The following is a 21,625-nucleotide window of genomic DNA, read 5'->3' on the forward strand; positions in this document are numbered from 1 at the left end:
TCTTTACTGTGCTTCAGCAGCTTGTGTGACAGCTTAAAGAAAGCTGTAGAACTGATTGTATTATAGTAATGATCTGCAATAGATGCTGACCTGATTTAAAAAAGATGGAGCTGGGACAGGGGTGCTATATTCTGAGAAAAAAAATCTGAATATATGAGATTAAAATTATGTATTTAAAACTATTTTTCCATATGTCAGGAATCGTGTTGTTCATGGGGGTAAGATTATAAATATCAGTTAGTGGCTCAACTTTAAGAAAATAAGGATCAAGTTTATCAAGACCAAAAGCTTTAAAGCTTCGTGTACCTCCATGACAGAGAGAGAAGCTCAAAAGAAAAGAAAGCCTCCTTTTCACCAGTCAGTTTTAATCCTGGATTGAGGTGGTCTCGCAGTTTTAAACAAGTAACATGTGTATTTAAAACTGAGAAAAGGCAACCAGTCTTGATTAAAATCTACAGCCAGGAAATTTTCACAAAGCTCTAAGGTACCTGTGTGACTGTTTGACAGTGTGGAAGGCTGGAACTGGACACCAGTGATGATGAAGCCGTGATAATGTAAGCTCCACTTTGTTAGTGTGGCCAGGGGGTGTGATGAGGAAAAGAAACCAATGAGCACGGCACATTCACACACACTGAGACGGTGGTGTGGTGACTGGGAGCTTAAAAGCTTTACAATCACAAGGACACCACAAAATGCCACCCTGGGAATATCTAGTTCAAACTATGCTAGTAGGCACTCAGGTCTGTTATGCTTCGGACAGAAATGTGGTTCAGGGTGTAAAATAAATAGTTTATTGCCAGCTACGTAAAAAACAGATATCAAATAAAAGTTGTTAATTTAATTGCATCTACACTGGTAATTGATTCAGAGTTGTGGCTTATTAGTGGGGATGCCAGATGATGATGAAGTCCGAAGAATCATCAACCTTTACATGAGCTCTCACTAAGGTGCAGCTTAAACCAGGGGTGCAAAAGTAGCTGCATACCACAGAAAACACAAAATCAACTAATCGTAAAAGAGGGATTACAAAGACTTAAACATTCTGGGTCACCACAGAGATCCAGTGGGTTGTGCCTGAGCCTCCCACCGAGGCCCAAACATCCTGCAATATGTAGTAAAATTTGCATTCAAGGTAAAAATGACAAAAGTATATACCAATCAAATTGCTCTGCTCGAGTCCCAGATAAAAAACGGCCAACGATATGCTTCTGCAGCTACGACCTATAAACTCACCTGTTTACTCCCCAGTAAAGTAATTAAATTCATTGGACAAAATAAGAACATACCAGTAATCCATGGAGGAAACGCTTCTGAGAAAATAATCTGCAGGCAATCACAACAAAAGGACCAGCAGCCTCAATCAACAACCATATTCAGACTGAAGTAGCAGCGGCATGGATGTGACCTGTAACAGCTAGGAAGGTCAGGTGACCGAAGCCCCGGGTACGTACAGCAGCCGGCGTGCCAGAGAGGGATGCTCAGGTAGCAGCTACAATCACATGATAGTGATGGTGTGATGAACCCTAACAAATATGTCAAATACTGCATTTCTGGCCAATCGCTTCACCAACGGGCAGATGACACGAAGGCTACGTCCACACGTTTTCTCTCCGTTTTGGCCGCCCGTCCACACTGAGAAGCCGTTTTTGCTCAAGGAAAACGCAGCGTTTGGAAAACGCTCTCGAAAACACACGCATTTGAAAACGGTGCTTTCGCGTCGCAGTGTGGACAGTGAAAACGGAGACTTTCGAAAACGTTGACGCATGTTAGTCATGTGATGTAATAAGAAGCCCCTCGAAGCATAAGTAACAGAGGATTCAGCATCACCTGATCCAGCCCTAGCTACAGTATATATTATTTATCAAAAAAAAGATGTTAAAAACCAGCCAGTGTTACGTGTCGTAGACTTCTCAACCAAAAATCTCACACAACTGTTAGAACATGTGACTCAGACATACAGGCAGGTTGAAAGGTGCAGCTGTCGTTGTTTTATAAGATTCAGATCACCAATACTCCACTAATAAACAGGAAATGCAACATGCATGTTGATGAGGAAGTCAGAGTCGCAGGGAACAAGATTTTATTTCTAGGTTTGACTGAGGCCAGGGAAAGTCCAGTGTTCTCAGGTGTTGAGGTGGAAACCCAGAGGAGTTCAAAAGCTGTCTGCAATCATTACAGAAACATTGTTATTTTTTTATTTATATGTAAATCTCATAAATCCAGGGAGTTTCTCTCAGACCACAGTCCTCCTCCCCAGTTCACTATATATATATATATATATATATATATATATATATATATATATATATACATATACATATATATATTGGTAAGTATATGTGGTGTGTGTGTATTTTTAAACGATGCACTATAACCACGCTACTCTTTTCTCTTAGCTCTGAAGTGGTACAGAGCTAAATGTAACATCCAGGCTGAGATTGAAGAGATGCAGGAGGAGCAGCGTTCCCTGTTCTCAGTGGAAACACTGTCAGTATGGAAACTGATGCTGGATGACACGGTCCGATGGCAGGTGCTGAGTGTGGTGGTCATCAACATTGGCATGCAGCTGTCTGGCATCGACGCTGTAAGAACAGTAAATAGTTATACACACGTGTAGATGTTGTAGCAGAAATCAACCTTTTTGCATTTTTACAGCTGCTGAGGTGTTAAAGCATGGAGGAGCAAGAGAGTCACGCACATTGAAATAAAGCATGTTATGAATGGATCAGCAAGTCTGCAGTTAAATATGAATATAAAATATGAAACTCATTTACAAATGACTTTTTAACGTAATTTGTGGAGTGAGACATTAAATTAATCATGTGAGAATTTAACGAATAATAAATAATATGTGTAATTATAAATAAATATTTCTAAATACGTTATTATTCATCCATCATTTAATTGTTCAAACAAAAAAAGGTTTTACACAAAAAACATTAAACACTCAACAAAATCCTTTTTTAAAATGCAGTAAGTCAAATGACTCATGAGGCTCATGTTAGCTTGTTAGAAGACATCCCAGCAGTACTATCTTACTACCATTGTTATTTAGTTAATGTGCTCTTCACAAATAGAGCCTGAAGCAGCTACTGCTGTTAGGACCAGCCCCAACATGATGTTACATCTACACTGTTACACCTGTCTCTCTGTCATTTTCATGTGTTATTTATTACTTCTACTGACTCGCTCTCTTCTACCTGCTTCCTACTCTACATATCACAGTGTTATTTGTGAACATCATGTCTTGGCATTCACTCTTTTCTCTGTATTATTTTAGGTTCTTTACTTTACAATATAAATACAGTATATATCTAAATATCACCATGAGGCGACTGCTGTTCTGATTTGAATTAATAGAAATGTAATTGAATTAAATAATACTCCGTGCAGATTTCTGCTTGACCTCCATCCTCTTCCTAGCTGCCCTAATCCTCTGCACTTCCTTCTCCTCTCTGTCTTCATCATTTTCATAATCAGATCTTCAAAGTACTCATTTGTACATTTCCATGTAATCAGTGTTACCCTGACCTGCTGCACACCCAGCTTGACCTCTCCCTCTCTAGCCACTGAATAGAAATCCTTTTGTTATTCTTTGTGTCCAGCCTCACATACAATTCCCCATAAACTTTTTCCTTTGCCATCTCTCTTTGCTGACTTCCCAGTAGTCCTGTCTGCTTTTTTCATCTTACGCGGAAGGCATTTAACCCTTGCCATTGGGTGGATTCATGGCAGTGTGGAGTCCACTGAAGTCTGGGACTGCAATGACCCAGACTGAGGAATCTTTGGAATGTGGAGACCATGTGGAACGGGCTCTGGCGCTGAAGCGCTCGCACTCACACGCTGACAGCATAGAGTCTGCTGGCTGCATGGAGACCTCTGCCCCAGGCTCAGACTGTCACGGCGGGGTGCGCCGATGTGTGCGGAAACAGGACCCAAAAGCAGATGATGACGAGGAATAGTAATGATTAACAGAAAAGTGAACCTTTATTGCGATGACGACAGGAAATGAACCAAGAGACCAAAGCAAACAGGCAAAACACTAAGAAACAAAACACTAAGCTGGCAAAACACTAAGAAACAAAACACTAAAGGTACTAAGACCAAAAACTATAACTATGACTGAGGTGGAAAATAGACAGGCTAAGACTATGACTATGACTATGACTGTAACTCTGGTGAGATAAACAGACGAACTGACAATGGCATGAAGAAAACAAAAGGCTTAAATACAGACATGAGGTGATCAGGGGAAGTGGCGACACATGGGGGAAAACAGCTGACAGACATAAACCTAATGACAGGACCAGGAGAGGAAAGCTAAATACAATGAACAAAGAACACATGACATTGTCAGAATAAAACAGGAAATGACAACACAACTTAACAGACCTAATACGTGATGAAATAAATAGAAAACCCCAAAACATAGAAAACCCAGGAACAATAACTGCCTAAACTAAAGGCAAATAGGAAATAACACAAACTAATAACATAAAAATACAAAGAAAACTCAGAGTGCTGGGTCGGAGACCCAGCCTGTGACAGAGCCCCCCCCTTAAGGGCGGATTCCAGACGCCCTAAAACCTCGAAAAACAAAACCAAAAACAACCCACCAAGGGCGGGCGGTGGGGGTCCAGGACGGAGGGCCAGAAACAAGGCCAAAAAAAACCCAAAATGTCCATCAAAATCACAGGAGCGCAGGGAACAGTTCATGACTCCTCAGGGGGCCGACCCGGAGGGTGACGGTCCAGAAAGTCATAGTTCATGTGATCAGGGGGCCGTCCGTGCGGACGGCAACGGCGGCGACACGGAAACGGTTCAGGGGGCCGACCTCGACGGCGGTGACGTGGAAACAGTTCAGGGGGCCGGCCGTGCGGAAGGCGATGGGGCGGAAACAGTTCAGGGGGCCGGCCGTGCGGAAGGCGACGGCGTGGAAACAGTTCAGGGGGCCGGCCGTGCGGAAGGCGGCGGCGGCGCCCAAGTGTCAGGCGTACCGGCCGAGGCTTGGAGGGCACAGGACCAGGTGACGCTGAAGCAGAGGCTGGCCCAGGTGACGCTGAAGCAGAGGCTGAGGCTGGACCAGGCGTAGCAGAAGCACAGGCAGAGGCCGGACCAGGCGTAGCAGAAGCACAGGCAGAGGCCGGACCAGGCGTAGCAGAAGCACAAGCAGAGGCCGGACCCGACGAGGCTGAAGACTCTGAGGCCGGACCCGACGAGGCTGAAGACTCTGACGAAGCCGGACCAGACGAGGCTGAAGGCTCTGACGAAGCTGGACCAGACGAGGCTGAAGGCTCTGATGAGGCTGGGCCTGGCGAGGATGAAGGCTCTGATGAGGCTGGGCCTGGCGAGGCACAGGCTGAAGCTGGACCAGCCGATGACGAGGCGGCCGCAGATGGCGGCTGAACGGTCCCCTCGGACCCTCCAGCTGACGAGGCATGAGGCTGGACGGGCTCCTCGGGCCCTCCAGCTGACGAGGCAGGTTGCTTTTCAAGTTGCAGCAACACACAGTCTATAGTGGGTGAAATGAGTTTGTATGAGTTCTCAGACTGAGGTGTGGCAGAACCAGGTGAGGCGTCGTCCTCAGGCTGAGGCGTAGAAGCAGCAAGCAGTAGCGCAGCAGGTGGTGGTCCTGCAGGCGGCGGCACGGGAGCCGCAGGAGGTGGCGCTGCAGCCACAGGTGGTGAAGCAGAAGGTGGCCAGACGGGCTCCTCAGGCCCTCCAGCTGACGAAGCATGAGGCTGAACGGGCTCCTCGGGCCCGCCAGCTGACGTGGCGTGAGGCTGGACGGGCTCCTCGGGCCCGCCAGCTGACGTGGCGTGGTGCTGGAAGGGCTCCTCGGGCCCCCCAGCAGACGTGGCTTGAGGCCGGAAGGGCTCCTCGGGCCCCCCAGCAGACGTGGCATGAGGCCGGAAGGGCTCCTCAGGCCCCCCAGCAGACGTGGCATGAGGTCGGAAGGGCTCCTCAGGCCCCCCAGCAGACGTGGCATGAGGCTGGTGCGGTTCTCCTGAACCCCCAGCTGACGTGGCATGAGGCTGGATGGGCTCCTCGGGCCCTCCAGCTGACGAGGCATGAGGCTGGATGGGCTCCTCGGGCCCTCCAGCTGACGAGGCATGAGGCTGGATGGGCTCCTCGGGCCCTCCAGCTGACGAGGCATGAGGCTGGATGGGCTCCCCGGGCCCTCCAGCTGACGAGGCATGAGGCTGGATGGGCTCCTCGGGCCCTCCAGCTGACAAGGCATGAGGCTGGATGGGCTCCCCGGGCCCTCCAGCTGACAAGGCATGAGGCTGGTGTGGTTCTCCTGAACCTTCAGCAGACGAAGCATGAAGCTGGCTGGATTCTTCTGAACCTCCAGCAGACGAAGCATGAAGCTGGCTGGGTTCTCCTGAACCTCCAGCAAACGAAACATGAGGCTGGCTGGGTTCTCCTGAACCTCCAGCAGACGAAACATGAGGCTGGCTGGATTCTCCTGAACCTCCAGCAGACGAAGCATGAAGCTGGCTGGGTTCTCCTGAACCTCCAGCAGACGAAACCTGAGGCCGGACGGGCTCCCCGGGCCCTCCGGCTGACACTGAAATTGGCTGCACCAGCTGTACCTCCGTCTCCGGCTCCAAACCGGCCTGGATAGCAGTCCCACAGCAGCTTAGCTGAGCCTGATGGCTAGCTTTTCCAGGGCAAACAGTCTCTGTATAGCCGGGCTCATTAACCGGAAAAGTAGTGTCAATTTCAACAACTTCCTGAGAGAAAACATGAGGAGCCAAAATGTAATCACTCACTTGCGTTTGTGATACGGAGCGTCGGTGGCGCGCACGCCGCTTTTTCTTAGGAGTGGAAGACGGCGGAGCGATGGGTGGAAGTCCCTGGTAACTCCGAGGTCCCCCGAGAGCCAGTCGAGTTCCCCGGAAAGAGTGCTCATGCTCCGGAATGAGCCACGGCTTCCACCGGAGCTCCTCCTCCAAGAGAGCGCAGAATATAGACTGGCGCTCGTCGTCGTCCAAGTCTATGGTGTGCGGCGCTTCCTCGAGCTGAACTGTGACAGGAGTATGGCGAGACTGTGATGAGGGCGTGGAAACTGGTGAGCTGAGAGGTGGTGACGCTGCGGCGAATCTCAGCGAACCGACACGAACACACTCAGGTTCCGGAGGCAGCAATGGAGATGACTGATTGTGGGGTTGTTGTGACTGGTGGGTGCTGGAAGCCATTTCCTGACTCGACAGTCCCTGGGCCTGCAGCATCTCCTTTATCCTCGTAAAGGCATCAACTATGGCAGGTGAGTCCGGGAGCTGGAGAAGGCGGGGATCCCTCTCCATAATAGCTTCAGCAACGTTAATCATTACCAGCTTGCTCTTCAAATCGGTCGCTATAAAGAAGCGGTCGAGGATCGCTTGGATCCGAGCAGTCTCCTCCAGACACTCGGTGAGAGCAGAATCCGCTGGGTCCATGACTGGTCAGTTCGTTCTGTCACGGCGGGGTGCGCCGATGTGTGCGGAAACAGGACCCAAAAGCAGATGATGACGAGGAATAGTAATGATTAACAGAAAAGTGAACCTTTATTGCGATGACGACAGGAAATGAACCAAGAGACCAAAGCAAACAGGCAAAACACTAAGAAACAAAACACTAAGCTGGCAAAACACTAAGAAACAAAACACTAAAGGTACTAAGACCAAAAACTATAACTATGATTGAGGTGGAAAATAAACAGGCTAAGACTATGACTATGACTATGACTGTAACTCTGGTGAGATAAACAGACGAACTGACAATGGCATGAAGAAAACAAAAGGCTTAAATACAGACATGAGGTGATCAGGGGAAGTGGCGACACATGGGGGAAAACAGCTGACAGACATAAACCTAATGACAGGACCAGGAGAGGAAAGCTAAATACAATGAACAAAGAACACATGACATTGTCAGAATAAAACAGGAAATGACAACACAACTTAACAGACCTAATACGTGATGAAATAAATAGAAAACCCCAAAACATAGAAAACCCAGGAACAATAACTGCCTAAACTAAAGGCAAATAGGAAATAACACAAACTAATAACATAAAAATACAAAGAAAACTCAGAGTGCTGGGTCAGAGACCCAGCCTGTGACACAGACAGGGATTAGTGGGGCACTCGACTCTGGGAGAAGCAAAAGCCTCCACACAGCTCACACAAAAAATATATATTTTTGAGAGGACTGTTCCAAGAGCACAATTAACAGTCTTTAAGTTGGCAGACTCAGGCACAGGCTCTGTAAACGCCAAGATGTGAATGAGTGAACCTGCACAAGACAAAACTCTGAACTTTCAGGCTGGAAAACAGAAAACTCAGTATGTCTGTGAAGGTTCTCAGTCATCCAGGTCATCGTAGTCAAAGGAGCTTGCAAAGAAAAGCGTCTGGACTTCTTTAAGTTGCTTGAAGACGTTTCACCTCTCATCCGAGAAGCTTCTTCAGTTCTAAGGTCAAATGGTGGAGAGTCCCAGATATAAACCTAGTGGGAGTGACCCCCCACAGAGGGACAAAAGGACCCCCTGATGATCCTGTAATCGCCTGAGCCAAGGTGTGAAACTGGGTGTGGGTCCCAATCAGCCAGAGTTTCGGGTGAGCTCATTGTGAAACCTGGCCCCACCTTATCATGCGAATTCCTGAGGTCAGATGGCCCAGGATGTGAGTGGGCGTTAAGGCGTCTGAGGAGGGATCTCAAAACTGGATTATAGATGGCAGAGAGTTGGTGTCGTAAACCCCCGCCTCTGTTCAAAGATGGTCACTCACAGTGGACATAGATGGCTTCTTTCACTCCTCTTTCAAACCATCTGTCCTCTCTGTCCAAAAAACTCAATCTGCAGAGCAGAGCTGAGTGTCTGTAGGAGATGAAAGGAGAAGTTAACTGTGGCCATGGTGAAACTGGAGACAGTATCTTGCATGATTTACAGTATGTTTCAGAGGGTTTACAGCGAATGGGCAGAAATCAAGAGGAAAGGTGAGTGGTTCAGTGGAAAGTGGGAAAGCAGGTGTGTCCTTGTTTTTAAAGCAGTGGCAGCTATCAGTTTGACTCAGTTAAGTTAAACTGACAGTGCTCTTCAAACTTTACAAGGAATGCATGTTAGTGAGCTTGGAATTGCTAAGGAACAAGGGAATGAATGAGAACAGAGTACTACGGAGCAAAAAACATAAACTGTGAATCACGGTCACCATGATGGTGACAAGGATCTGGTGGAAAACAGCTGGTTCTTAAATACCAAGAACTAATTAGACATTGCAAAGCAATTGCAGGAGAGAAAGCCCAGGAAAAGCCACTTTGCTGTGAGTAAGCATGTAATTTCTGCTGCTTCGGGGGTTACCACCACAACAAGCACCAACCAGCTTATAGTCACAGTTCAGTGCAACAGCCTCAGGAATGGGGCTGAACAGGGTCCATTGACACTCAGTGTCCTCATTCTCTGAATCCTGTCAAAGCTCTGCCGGCGGTGAGAGTTGATGATCTCATGGGCCTCTGCTAGGAGTTCTCAGAACACCCTCCATATATGTTTGGGTGCACCAGGTCTGTCCAGTGTCCTCCACTGGCCACCTAATCCAACTCACCACCAAGTGGTGATCAGCTGACAGCTCAGTCTCTCACTTCACCCAAGCCTCCAGAACATGCAGCCATGGCTGATCCTCGACGTACGGCCCGGGGGGGTCTGGTCCCATGTACACTTATGGACACTTTTCTGTTTGACCATGGTGTGCAGTATGGACAAACTGTGGTTTGCAGAAGAGAACTGTGCAAAGAATCAGGTACGACTGGTTGGTTCCTCCCAATCACAACCCTCCAGCTTTCACTGTCATTGCCCACATGAGCACTGAAGTTTCCCAGTAAGAAGTCCCCAGGTGGAGCACCCTCAACCAGCCATCCCACTCTCCAGGAGATTGGTTCCAGAGCCCAAGCTCTATGTTGAGGTGAGCCCAACTACAGTATATCTAGCCAGTACCTCTCAATCTGTCACCTCTCACACTAGTTCAGGTCCTTCCCCTTCAGGTTTTATGTCCCCATTGCCAACCTCTGAAGCTGGGTTTTGGTCCGCCAGGGTCTCTGCCTTTGTCCGACTCCCAACACACACTGCGCCTGACTCCTACGGTGCCTCCTGCAGGTGATGGACCTACAGGAGTGTGATCTCATGCCCCATCTTTGGGCTGCACTCAGCCAGGCTCCATGGACTAAGGCCCGGCCACTAGGTGCTCACCCTCCCCCAGGCCTGGCTCCATGGCAGTGCCCTGGTCGCGGTAACCCCATCCTGGGCAGTGTGAACTGTTCCCTTAAGGCTCTCATAGGGTTTTCTGAATCGCTCTTTGTCTGGTCTCTCACCCAAGACCAATTTCCCATGGGATACCTACCAGGGGGCAAAACGCCCACCAGCAAGATTCCCCCTGGGATCCCAGGGACACACATACCCCTCTACAACGATAAGGTAAAGGTTTACAGAGGGGAGGTATTTTAATTTAGTAATGTATTTTAATGTGATCTTAATGAAGGAGTGAAAAAACTGTCTGACGGCCGTCTATGTCGTGGAAAAAACTGCTGAAAGACTAAAGTTAAAAACGGTCTCTGGATGAATGGTCACCAATGTTTAAAAAAAAGATATCAGAGTGGTAAATGCCTTGTATATATGTTGTGTGTGTGTGTGTGTTTGTGTGTGTGTGTACTTCTTCTAAAAAAAGTTTAAAAAAAAGAGGTAAATAACTGCACAATTGAGGAGAGTCAATAATTTACATAAAAATTTACATATAAAAAAAAGGTTAATGGTTATATGGTTAATAGTGTTGATTTTTTTGTTGTTGAATTATGTTTATTTTATTTTATTTTTTAAAGAAAAAAAGTTAAAAACCATTGTCATTATAACCTTAATGGCCTGCTTTGCCTTTTTTTTTTTACAAGCAAATTCCAGTTCTAATAAAATAATAATCATAATAAGTCATAATCTGGTCTTAAAGGACTTAAATAAGGTAAATACAACTTCAGATGAACAAAAATGTGATATATCACATGATACTTATTTTAAAATATTAGCTGAAAAAGTTGTGTTATTGCAATAGCAACACCTCGATTCTTTTCATTTTCAGCCGTCCTGTTTTAGATTTGCTGTTGAGATTATTTTCCTGTTAGTTTGTTCAGTTTTGGCCAAGCTTTAGCTGTTGGACAGATGACTTCACCTTTGACTCTACAATACTCTGGTATTCAGACAAGCCTATGGATTACTCAGTGACTACAAAGTGCCTGGGTCTTGTGGCTACAAAGCACTATGAGGTGTTTTTGCTGTGCATTGTGCATTATTGTCACATATCTTCACTTTGGTCTCATCTGTCCAAGCAACATTTTTCCAGAGGTTTCGTGGTTTGTTCAGCAGCTAAAGCTAAAACATACTGCAATGTTCTTTTTCCTGTTAGTGTTTTTTCTGGTGACTCTTTCAAAGCTAAATATTCAGTTTTGTTTTTTAATTTTACATTTATGAACTGAAAACAAGAACTCTGAGATTTAGCCCTTGGAGTTTCTCTGTGCACTGTATTGCAGTTCTGTAGCAGACGTTATTATTAAGAAATTATTATCATTATTATTATTATTAACCTAATAATATATATATAATTTTAATCAAAATGACCAATTTCCTTTCTTTAATAAACCACACAAAAAAAAATACAACAAGTTGACTGCACGGACTACTTTTGTCATTTGCTTTTCTTCAACAAAATGACTGATATTCTGTAGTGCCTTTACTGTAGACAGTAAAGATGACTTTCTGCCTTAAGTCGTGTTTTTTAAGTCACTGAAAAGCATCCTCTACTTGGTTGAGATCAGGTGACCTATTTACCTGAACAATATCCTGTGTCTTTACTTTGAGAAACTATTGGGTTGCTTCTTCAAAGCAAAGGGACAGTGCCACAAACATTATCCCTGTGCTGTGAAGTGCTGTCCAAACAGATCTGCAACATTTTGCTGAATCTGAGCAGTGTAGCTATTTACGCTTCAGAGTTCCCCCTGCTACTCGTCTCAGCATGCCCATGCCACCATATTGCCTCCACCATGTTTAAAACACGATGTGGTGTATATCAGGTCATGCGCTGTTCTTTTCTTTCTCCATACCATTCCCATCATTCTTGTATAAGCCAATCTTGATTTTATCTGTCCAAAGATTTTTTTTCAAGAACCGTGCAGGCTCTTTTAGTTATATTTTTTAGTAAAGTATCCTCTTGAGTGTGACCAGTGTTTTGCACCTTGTAAACCTTCTGTATTTACATGCATCAAGGTGTTAGTTTGACAATGACATGCCAACCTTCTTAAGAGTGCTCTTGATGTTGTAGAGGGGTTTTACTTAACCAAGGAAGGATTACTGTAGTTTTCCATGACACTTATTGCTGCTGAAGTGCATTCATCATCATTTGTTTACATTTTTGGTGATTTGGCCACTTTTAACATGTTTTCTAAATGAAGAGCTAATAAATAGAACTTCAACACTAAAGAATAAACTCCAGATCTCCATCTGTTAATTTTTTGTAAAATAATAAAGACCAAAACTGTTAGGGATTTACACTGAACAAAAATATAAATGCAACACTTTTGTTTTTGCTCCCATTTTCCATGAGCTGAACTTAAAGATCTGAAACATTTTCTACAAACACAAAGGAGCCATGACTGTCAAATATAGTTCAAAAATCTGTCTAAATCTGTGTGAGTGAGAGCTTCTCGTTCGCCGAGATCATCCATCCCACCTCACAGGTGTGCTGATTGGACAGCATGAATATCGCACAGGTGTGCCTGAGACTGCCCACAATAAAAGCCCAGTCTGAAATATGCAGTATGATCACACAGCACAATGCTACAGATGTCGCAAAACCAGTCAGTATCTGGTGCAACACATCCAATGGAGATGTGTTGCCTGCGTGAGGCAAATGGTGTGCATTGGGCATAGAGTTGATCAGGTTGTTGATTGTTGGTCCACTCCTCTTCAATACTTGTGCAAAGTTGCTGAATATTGGCAGGAACTGGAACACGCTGTCGTATACGCCGAGCCGAGCGTCCCAAACATGTCTGGTGAGTATGCTGGCCATGCAAGAACTGGGATGTTTTCAGCTTCCAAGGAGTTGTGTACAGATCCTTGCAATATGGGGTCGTGCATTATCATGCTGTAACATGAGCTTATGGTCATGGTCACAGTAAAAACATCTGTCATCAAAACACCTCTCCAACGTGGCAGACGCCATCAAATGAGAGCATTCGCCCACTCAAGGTGTCATGGTCCCTGTGCCTCACCAGCTGATTCTGTATTAGGCAACATGTTTTCTCTCTCTCTCTCTCTCCTGCCGGGGCGATGCTCATTACGGGTCCCGCCCCTGGCCCACGCACCTGCTGCCTATCGGGATAATCACAAGGCCGATTTAAGACAGCAGCACTGTGTCACTCGTCGCTGGATCGTTGAGTTATCAGCGTCAGTCGCTCAGTAGATTGTAAATAAGGATCTGTGAGTTCGTTCCGTCTGTTCGCCTCTAACTATAATCTCTGTGTACAGATCTATCCCGGACCTTTCCCTGCCTGCCTGTCATCCCGTGGACGAGTGAGTGGATGGTGTTTCCCCAGTGTGGGGAGTGAAGAGAGAGAGCCTTTGGAGGACGTCAGATTCCCGTCTTTTCCCTCACATACCCCGGAACCCTGGACCCCCCTCCCCTCCCTCCAGCACTTTGTAAATAGCATCACCTGGTGTCGTTGTGTAAATAAAATCTGTAAATCCTGTAAGGAGTCCCGGTCTGCGCCTGAGTCCGTTAACTGAAACCTGACACAAGGTGGTTAAAGTGACAAACTGCAGTCAGGTCCAGACCCCGATGAGGACCACGAGCATGCAGATGAGCTTCCCTGAGACGGTTTCTGACAGTTTTTGCAGAAATTCTTTGGTTATGCAAACCGATTGTTGCTGCAGCTGTCTGGGTGGCTGGTCTCCACCTGGTCGACCATCCTGGAGGTGAACATGCTGGATGTGGAGGTCCTGGACTGGTGTGGTTACATGTGGTCTGCGATTGTGAGTCCGATTGATGTACTGCCAAATTCTCTGAAACACCTTTGAAGATGGCTTATGGCAGAGAAATGAACGTTCATTTCACAGGCAACAGTTCTGGTTGACATTCCTGCAGTCAGCATGCCAATGGCACGCTCCCTCAAAAGCTGCGACATCTGTAGCATTGTGCTGTGTGATAAAACTGCATATTTCAGAGTGGGCTTTTATTGTGGGCAGTCTCAGGCACACCTGTGCGATATTCATGCTGTCCAATCAGCACACCTGTGAGGTGGGATGGATGATCTCGGCGAACGAGAAGTTCTCACTAACACAGATTTAGACAGATTTGTGAACAATATTTGACAGTCATGGCTCCTTTGTGTTTGTAGAAAATGTTTCAGATCTTTAAGTTCAGCTCATGGAAAATGGGAGCAAAAACAAAAGTTTGCGTTAATATTTTTGTTCATTGTATGTAGAAATATTCCGTACACTTTATGCAATACTTGTCTTTAACCCACTGTATTAAATATGGAAGTGAGCATTTCAATCACACCTTGACTGACTGTCAGATATTTACCTGCATTTCTCTTTCACCACAGATATGGTTCTACACCAACAGCATCTTTGAAAATGCTGGAATTCCAGCTCCAGAGATCCAGTATACCACAGCAGGAACAGGAATTATAGAGATCATTGCTGGACTCATTGGGGTAAGCATACAAATTAGAATTCATGCAATTATATAGCAGTTGATGTTACCTTTGTATTAGTGTTGTATTGCATTTTATTTCCACAAAAACAGATATTCATCATGTACAGAACTGAAATCAGGAAGTGATTTTGGGGCCAGCTTAGCTTAAAGGAGGGAAGCAGAGAGAAACACCTTGCCTAGCTGTTTCCATTGTTGCAAAATATTTTGAGTGCTCGAGTTTATCAGAAAAACACTATATAAGAATCAGTCCATCACATTAGGTACTAGTTTGCAACAGTGTCGATAGCAACAGCACCATCGTCCTCCAGTTGACACACACTGACTCACACTGCATTGCAGCAGACAAGGTGGCGCAAAGCTGAACACATGAACAGTAGCTGACAACAACACTGCAAATGCTGCTGCAAGTATTTATCAGACAAATGGTCAAATGGTGAAAATCCAGTTGTTGATAGGCCTTTATAGGTAATGTATATGAAACAGAAAATTTGGAATCACCAATTAACATAACACATCTCTGACCTGTGAAAGGAAGTAGGAGTGCATGAAGACTCCATACAGAATGGCTCCAAAAAACTGGTGCATGCAATGGTGCTAACCAGTGCTAAGCAAGGAAGCAAGTTTATCATACTGCCCATATGTTAATGCGAATACACAGTCATCACATGATAGCATAATACTAATATTTGTTGTCTAAAAAGTCTTATGTCCAAAACTGAAACTGGAAACGTCTGAGAAAAGTTTACCAGCAACGTTATTTTTGTGCCACTATTCTGAGCGCACGTAAAAAATGTTTGCAGGTGCAAGTGTTGCATTTTGAGGAGAAATTTATTTTGAGCGAAGAAAAGCTGAATTTGAGCGAATAAACTTCATTGCTGCCTGCAAAAAATGTATTTCAGTGTTTGCTATTATCCACACACACACACAACAGCAGCCCCTCTCGCTCAGTTTTTGTATTTGCGCTCGCAATGTGTTGCTCGCGCTCTCAACATTTCTGCCTGTGCGCGTTCAACTCTTTGTGTACATCGTTATAGTTGTACCACAAAACCAGCCAATCACAGACTTGGATGCAAAAAAATCTGATTGGCTGTTTTGGTCTCCAATCAGCTCGAAATGACGAAATGCAATATCCCAGAATGCATTTGTCCAAAACTCAAACGAGGCAGTCGCGGCGGAGTTTGAAATATTACTCTGTCTGAGTCACAAAATAAACTTTAAAGATATTTTCATGCGAGAATGTTTCTGTGTAAACTTCAAATATCTGCTCGATTCATCAGGACATCACATATTTGCACAAGTGCTCTGACGTTTTCGGAGATGCCTGTTACCCACCAGCTGACCGCACAGCTGGACTGGCGCAAAGTTTTATGTTTGTTTGTTTTTGTAACAGTATAAACAATGAAAGGTGGTGGATTAGTCAATTGGTCATCATCAACTCTGGGCTGGACCAATTACAACCAGAGATGGGCAGTAACGCGTTACTTGTAACGCATTACTGTAATCTGATTACTTTTTTCAAGTAACGAGTAAAGTAAGGGATTACTATTGCAAAAACAGTAATTAGATTACCGTTACTTTCCCGTAGGAACGCTGCGTTACTGCGTTACTAAAACCGTGATTTTTTGTGAGAATGTCTCACGACAGTGACGTAAGCGAGTGCGCCGTTCGTGACAACAGCTGTGTGCAGATCAACAATGGATCATATATCAAGTGCAGAGAGAGTATGAGCGTGCAGCGTTTAAAGCGTGGAAGTACTGACCTTACTTTGAGTTTGATTCCATAAAAAGTGACAAAAACATTAGTGTCCGCTGTGCGTGGGAAGAAAACTTCTTTTTACAGCGAAAAAACCCCTAAACTTCCAACAAGCACCGAGTAGCTACGACGTAATGGGAAACTCACAGAGAAACTCAGGGATTCTTCAACTGACTGCGGCACACCTGCACCAGGGTAAACCTCCGCCTACCCCACTCCTGCTTTACAGGTGAAAATAGAGCAACAGGACCGCTGAGTCTTTGACTTTATTTATTTTCTGCTGTGTTTTACTTGCATCTATTTGAAAGAGTGAGTGTAAACACAAAAAATATTTTATTTTATGTGCTGGAATGTGCAGAAAATAGCTTTAAATGTTAAACAAATTTCTTCCAGTCAGAGAATGTTGCATATAATTAAATTTTTGCTTGATGCATAAAGTTAAAAGATTAAAACTAATAAAACAAGTTTTAAAAAGAGACTTTTTCATTTGATTACATTTTGTATGATGGATTATGCAGAAAAAGTAGAATTGGGCTGAAAGATCTATCACTTTATCACCTATTCAGGCTGTTACTTTAAAAAGTAACTAAGTAACTAAGCAATTAATTACTTTTGAAAATAAGTAATCAGTAAAGTAACTGGATTACTTTCTGGGGGAAGTAATCAGTAATTAGTTACTGATTAGTTTTTTCAAGTAACTTGACCAACACTGATTAACACATCCGTATTGAGGGGAAGAGGAACAGTTTGTGTGGTACTTCAGCTACAATGAAAAAGACACAAAGCTGGAGTTATTCTGTGTTTTTGCTGCACAGCTGTTTCTTCTTCTCTCATTCTCTCCCCTCCCTCTCCTGTTGTTACTTCAGTCATGAAACTGATCAAAGATCACAAGTCCCGTCTCTCTTGTTTATCGCCCACTTTGCGCCAGAAAGAGGAAACCAGCGGATGTCGCGCTGAACAACAGCAGCACGTTTAAGCTTGATCAGCTGTTGTTAGAATTGATTTAATATTACTTTCTAGTATCAGCGGATGTTTGCTGGAAACAGCCAATCAGATTTTTTTGCATCCAAGTCTGTGATTGGCTGGTTTTGTGGCACAAATATAACGGTGTACAGAAAGTTGAGCGCACACGGGCAGAAATGTTGAGAGCGCGAGAAACACGTTGTGAGCGAGCGCAAATGCAAAAACTGAGCGAGAGGGGCTGCTGTTGTGTGTGTGTGTGGATAATAGCAAACACTGCAATACACTTTTTGCACGCAGCAATGAAGTTTGTTCATTCAAATTTAGTTTTTCTTCGCTCAAAATAAATTTCTCCTCAAAATGCAAAACTTGCACCTGCAAACATTTTTTACATGCGCTCAGAATAGTGGCACAAAAATAACGCCATAGGTTCCTTAACAACTCAAATGATGTTGCATTTAAGTTGGAACAAAAACAGATTGTCACAGTGGTGCAAATGGATGATTGGCTCCACAAGTTCTTTCATGCTGCTTCTGACATTTGGTTAACTGAGGAGTGACATCATTCCAAGTCCTAACATTCAGCTTCCAGCAAAAGGAACGAAGCCCTGATCAGCAACAGCATGTTTTTTTTTTGTTGTCGTCATTTTCCCCCCTATGGTACCAAAGTATCCTGTATATTAGCATCAAATGTGAAACTCTAGTATTGCGACACACCTAACGACCATCCAAACTGCTATTTTAAACATCATCATTAGCCCATTGACTCTGTATTTCTAAGGTGAGCTAGGCTAGTGCTTCTCATTTTGTATGCTAAGTTGGTGTAAACACACCTTGAGTCGAAACACAAACACATGTGTTCCACTCAGTAGTGTCTAATAAAGCATCTGTCTCTCCTTATTGAGTGTTTTACTATAGAGAAGCTGGGCCGCAGGCCTCTCATGATTGGGGGTTTTGCTATGATGGGTATCTGCAGTACTGGGATAACACTGGCCCTCATTTTACAGGTAAGTGTGTGTGTGTGTGTGTGTGTGTGTGTGTGTGTGTGTGTGTGTGTGTGTGTGTGTGTGTGTGTGTGTGTGTGTGTGTGTGTGTGTGTGTGTGTGTGAGTGAGAGAGAGAGAATACATATTTAAAGCAGTGTTTAACAAAAAGACTCATTTTCGCTTAGAGAAGCTACATAAATACTGTCAGACTTCTTCAATGTTCTGCTGTTTGTTCTCATTGCAGGCTCATTTGTCATTCATGCGCTACATCAGTGTCTGCTGTGTGGTGGGCATTATTGCTGGCTTCTGTATTGGCCCAGGCAAGTTGCTTTATACTGCATGTTAAAGGACTGGTTCATTTAAATGACAACTATTAACAGATTTACCTGTTCAAAGTATTATTTTGGTGTGGTTATCACATGATGTCGACAGAAGCAAAAAACGAAAAAATAAAAACATAAGAGCCAAAAAACAAACTAGTTGATGCATCAAAGCGGTGGCTGCCTGCAAAAATCTAACTGCTGCCCATTTCATATTTGACAGTGATTAAATGGTTTTAACCCTCTCAGGCTCAAGTTTTTTGTTGCTAATGCACAACCAAGTCCTGCAGTGGTAAAAGAAACTCATAAAATATGTATGTGGGGTAATCAGGTTGTTAGTTTTTAACTGTTGGAAATCGGCAACGCCTGCCTGGAGAGGGTTAATATCAAGTAGACAACATTATGTCAGCAGGCATGGCATTCATACAGCTACAGGCGAAACGATTTTCTTTTTCCCACATGTTTTAGAAACCTTTGGAATTTTTGGTATGTTTAATATCCATTTAAACGCGTGTGTTTGGAAACTGGAATCTTTTACTAGCCAGGATTTGTGGATGGGTTATATGTGAACTATTGCTGGGCAGAGCCATGAACAATAGTGTGTTTAGAGACTCGTGCATGATCTCAGATAAACAGACTATCACTGATTGCTGCTAAAAGAGTTTTAAGAGTTATATAAACCAGAATGTAATTTAAGCTTTTGTACAGGTGGATGACAATAGTTTCTAGAGTAGTAAACAGGTGAGTGTAGTCTGCTCTGATTGCAGCTGATGTGTGATGTTATTCTTTTGTAACCTGTGAGTTGCAGGAGGTTTGGGTTGCTCTGTGTAGTGGTTGAACAGCACCCTCTGCAGGTCATGCCTTTAAAAATTTGTCTCTAATTTGTCTCTGAAAATCTTTTGTACTGCAGCTCTAGTTACATTTTCATTTATTCAGACATTTAAAAGTTTAATAAATGCAATTATTTATAAAAGTGATATGCATTCAAATGTTCTAATTTGAAGTTCCCTGACTGTATATTTGACTCTAGGTTCTAGGACCTTCTGTAAGAGAGACAAATAAAGCCGTTTTTACTGACTATAACAGTTAAATATTAATGATATGCATTCTTTGACACGTTTCTCGTGTCCATATGCGGATTTTTAGGCCCAAAGGCTGTATTGGTACGAGAGATGATAAATGAACATGTATTATAAAATCATGAACATAAATAATATAATTGCTTGCACACACCCTGTTAATCTGCACATTAGTTTGGTAATAAAAACTATCTGTTATCTCTGTGTTTCCTCTGGATGCTCCGGCTTCATCCAGGTGCATGTTATAAAGCTGCATATGGATGTAAGGTGGACAAAGTGCCTTATCCTGATCAATAATTGGAGCTATAGGATGAAGAACTTTGGAACTAGAGACCAAAAGAGTCAGATTGTGTTTGTTACTTATAAATTGTCTCAAATGTGAGACTAAATGACTTGTGAACACTATGAAATCGCTGCGAGAGCATCCAACAGCAATGTGTGACTGATGTTTGGTAAGTCCTGTCTTTTTCCTGTTGCAGCTGGAGTGCCGTTTCTGGTCACGGCAGAGTTGTTTAAACAATCTCACCGACCTGCAGCCTACATCATAGGAGGCTCACTCAACTGGTTGTCCAACTTCACTGTGGGATTCGTCTTCCCATTCTTACAGGTAGAAGCTATACACGGTCGTGGATTTCTTTACAAACGTAGTATGCAGAGAACTGATTGATGTAGTCCTCGAGTACCCACTTATCCAGGATCCAGTTTAGGTCTTTATGCTTTTAATAGATTCCTTAAGAATCTATTAAAAGCATAAAGTCAGGGAGCTGTTAAATCAGGGGGAGCACACAGGATGGAATAGAGCAGCTGTCAGTGACAGCAGACAGGATACTGGTGAAGCCACTAACAGCATGTGGAGGAGACCGGGGTAGTTCTAGGTTTCAAAGTGCTTCGCCTACATCGATCCTGCTAAATGAAGACAGAAGGACACCGGTGCAGTCGTGAGCTGATGTGCTGCTGGCTGAGCTCGACTTCAGAACTAATGCTCAGTTTGCATAATGGGAGTAATGCAGTGTTACGCTTTGTTTTATCTCCCTCAAGTCGATATATCACTGTGAATGCCTCAGAAATCCTTCTCAGTTTCTTACTCCCTGTAGTCCAAGGAAACGTCAGCGTGTAAGAGTAACTACCTATTCTGACATACACAATGTCAGTTTACTCAAAGTGACATGGGTCACCTTTGATTTAAAACCAATTGTCCTTTTCTTTCTTTCTTCCATTTACCTGCAACACCAACCACCAGATGTCAGCCGGAGCTTACTGTTATTTAGTGTTTGCCACCATTTGTGCATCTGTTGCCGTCTATGTCTACATTGTGATCCCAGAGACCAAAAACAAGACCTTCATGGAAATCAGCCAGATGTTCTCGAAGAAAGAAGCAGTCTTAGAGACCCAGAGTCTGATCCATGTTGACCAGCTAAAGCTGCGGAAGCTGAATGGCTACGGTGGTCTAGAACATGCTTCGGTGGAGTTTGACAGCTCTTTGTCTGTACCTTAACTCAGACTTCACAGCCAATTCATTCCTTTGGTATGTACATTGTAACAAAACAACACCTCACCTGTACCCAGTGTGCTATAGCTGAGTGAAGTTATTCTGTCAACTGAATATTTATATCCAAGATTTGTAAGAAAATTTACTTCATGGGTGCTAATTCAAAAGTATTACTCTGGGAGCATGGTGACATCACAGGACTATACATATAGTGAAACAGCCAGACAGGTTGGAAACAATCAACCTGTATGGTACGCAGACTTAAGACAAATGTCACTACATTTGAAAAACCCATTTCCTCTTTGGCCT

The 21,625-nt window shown here is 44.1% G+C and overlaps 1 protein-coding gene and 1 pseudogene across 1 annotated transcript in view; both read left to right on the top strand.

Moving 5' to 3' along the window:
- Positions 1-21,625, top strand: part of slc2a15a (solute carrier family 2 member 15a) — a 33,242-nt gene that overhangs the window by 10,270 nt on the left and 1,347 nt on the right. Inside the window, exons 7-12 of the mRNA XM_085478504.1 lie at positions 2,397-2,584; positions 14,620-14,730; positions 18,349-18,450; positions 18,673-18,748; positions 20,307-20,434; positions 21,068-21,625. The exon at positions 21,068-21,625 is cut by the window's right edge and continues 1,347 nt beyond it. Coding sequence (XP_085334630.1) covers positions 2,397-2,584; positions 14,620-14,730; positions 18,349-18,450; positions 18,673-18,748; positions 20,307-20,434; positions 21,068-21,322 — 860 coding nt within the window. The 3' untranslated portion in view covers positions 21,323-21,625. The remainder of the gene's footprint in view (positions 1-2,396; positions 2,585-14,619; positions 14,731-18,348; positions 18,451-18,672; positions 18,749-20,306; positions 20,435-21,067) is intronic.
- Positions 12,924-14,145, top strand: LOC146694857 (uncharacterized; annotated as a pseudogene).

This window comes from Copadichromis virginalis, linkage group LG13 (assembly GCF_057382275.1).
Source record: "Copadichromis virginalis isolate Kocher_CV1m ecotype Utaka linkage group LG13, C_Virginalis_male_GT1.1, whole genome shotgun sequence".
NCBI classification, from domain to species: Eukaryota; Metazoa; Chordata; class Actinopteri; order Cichliformes; family Cichlidae; genus Copadichromis; species Copadichromis virginalis.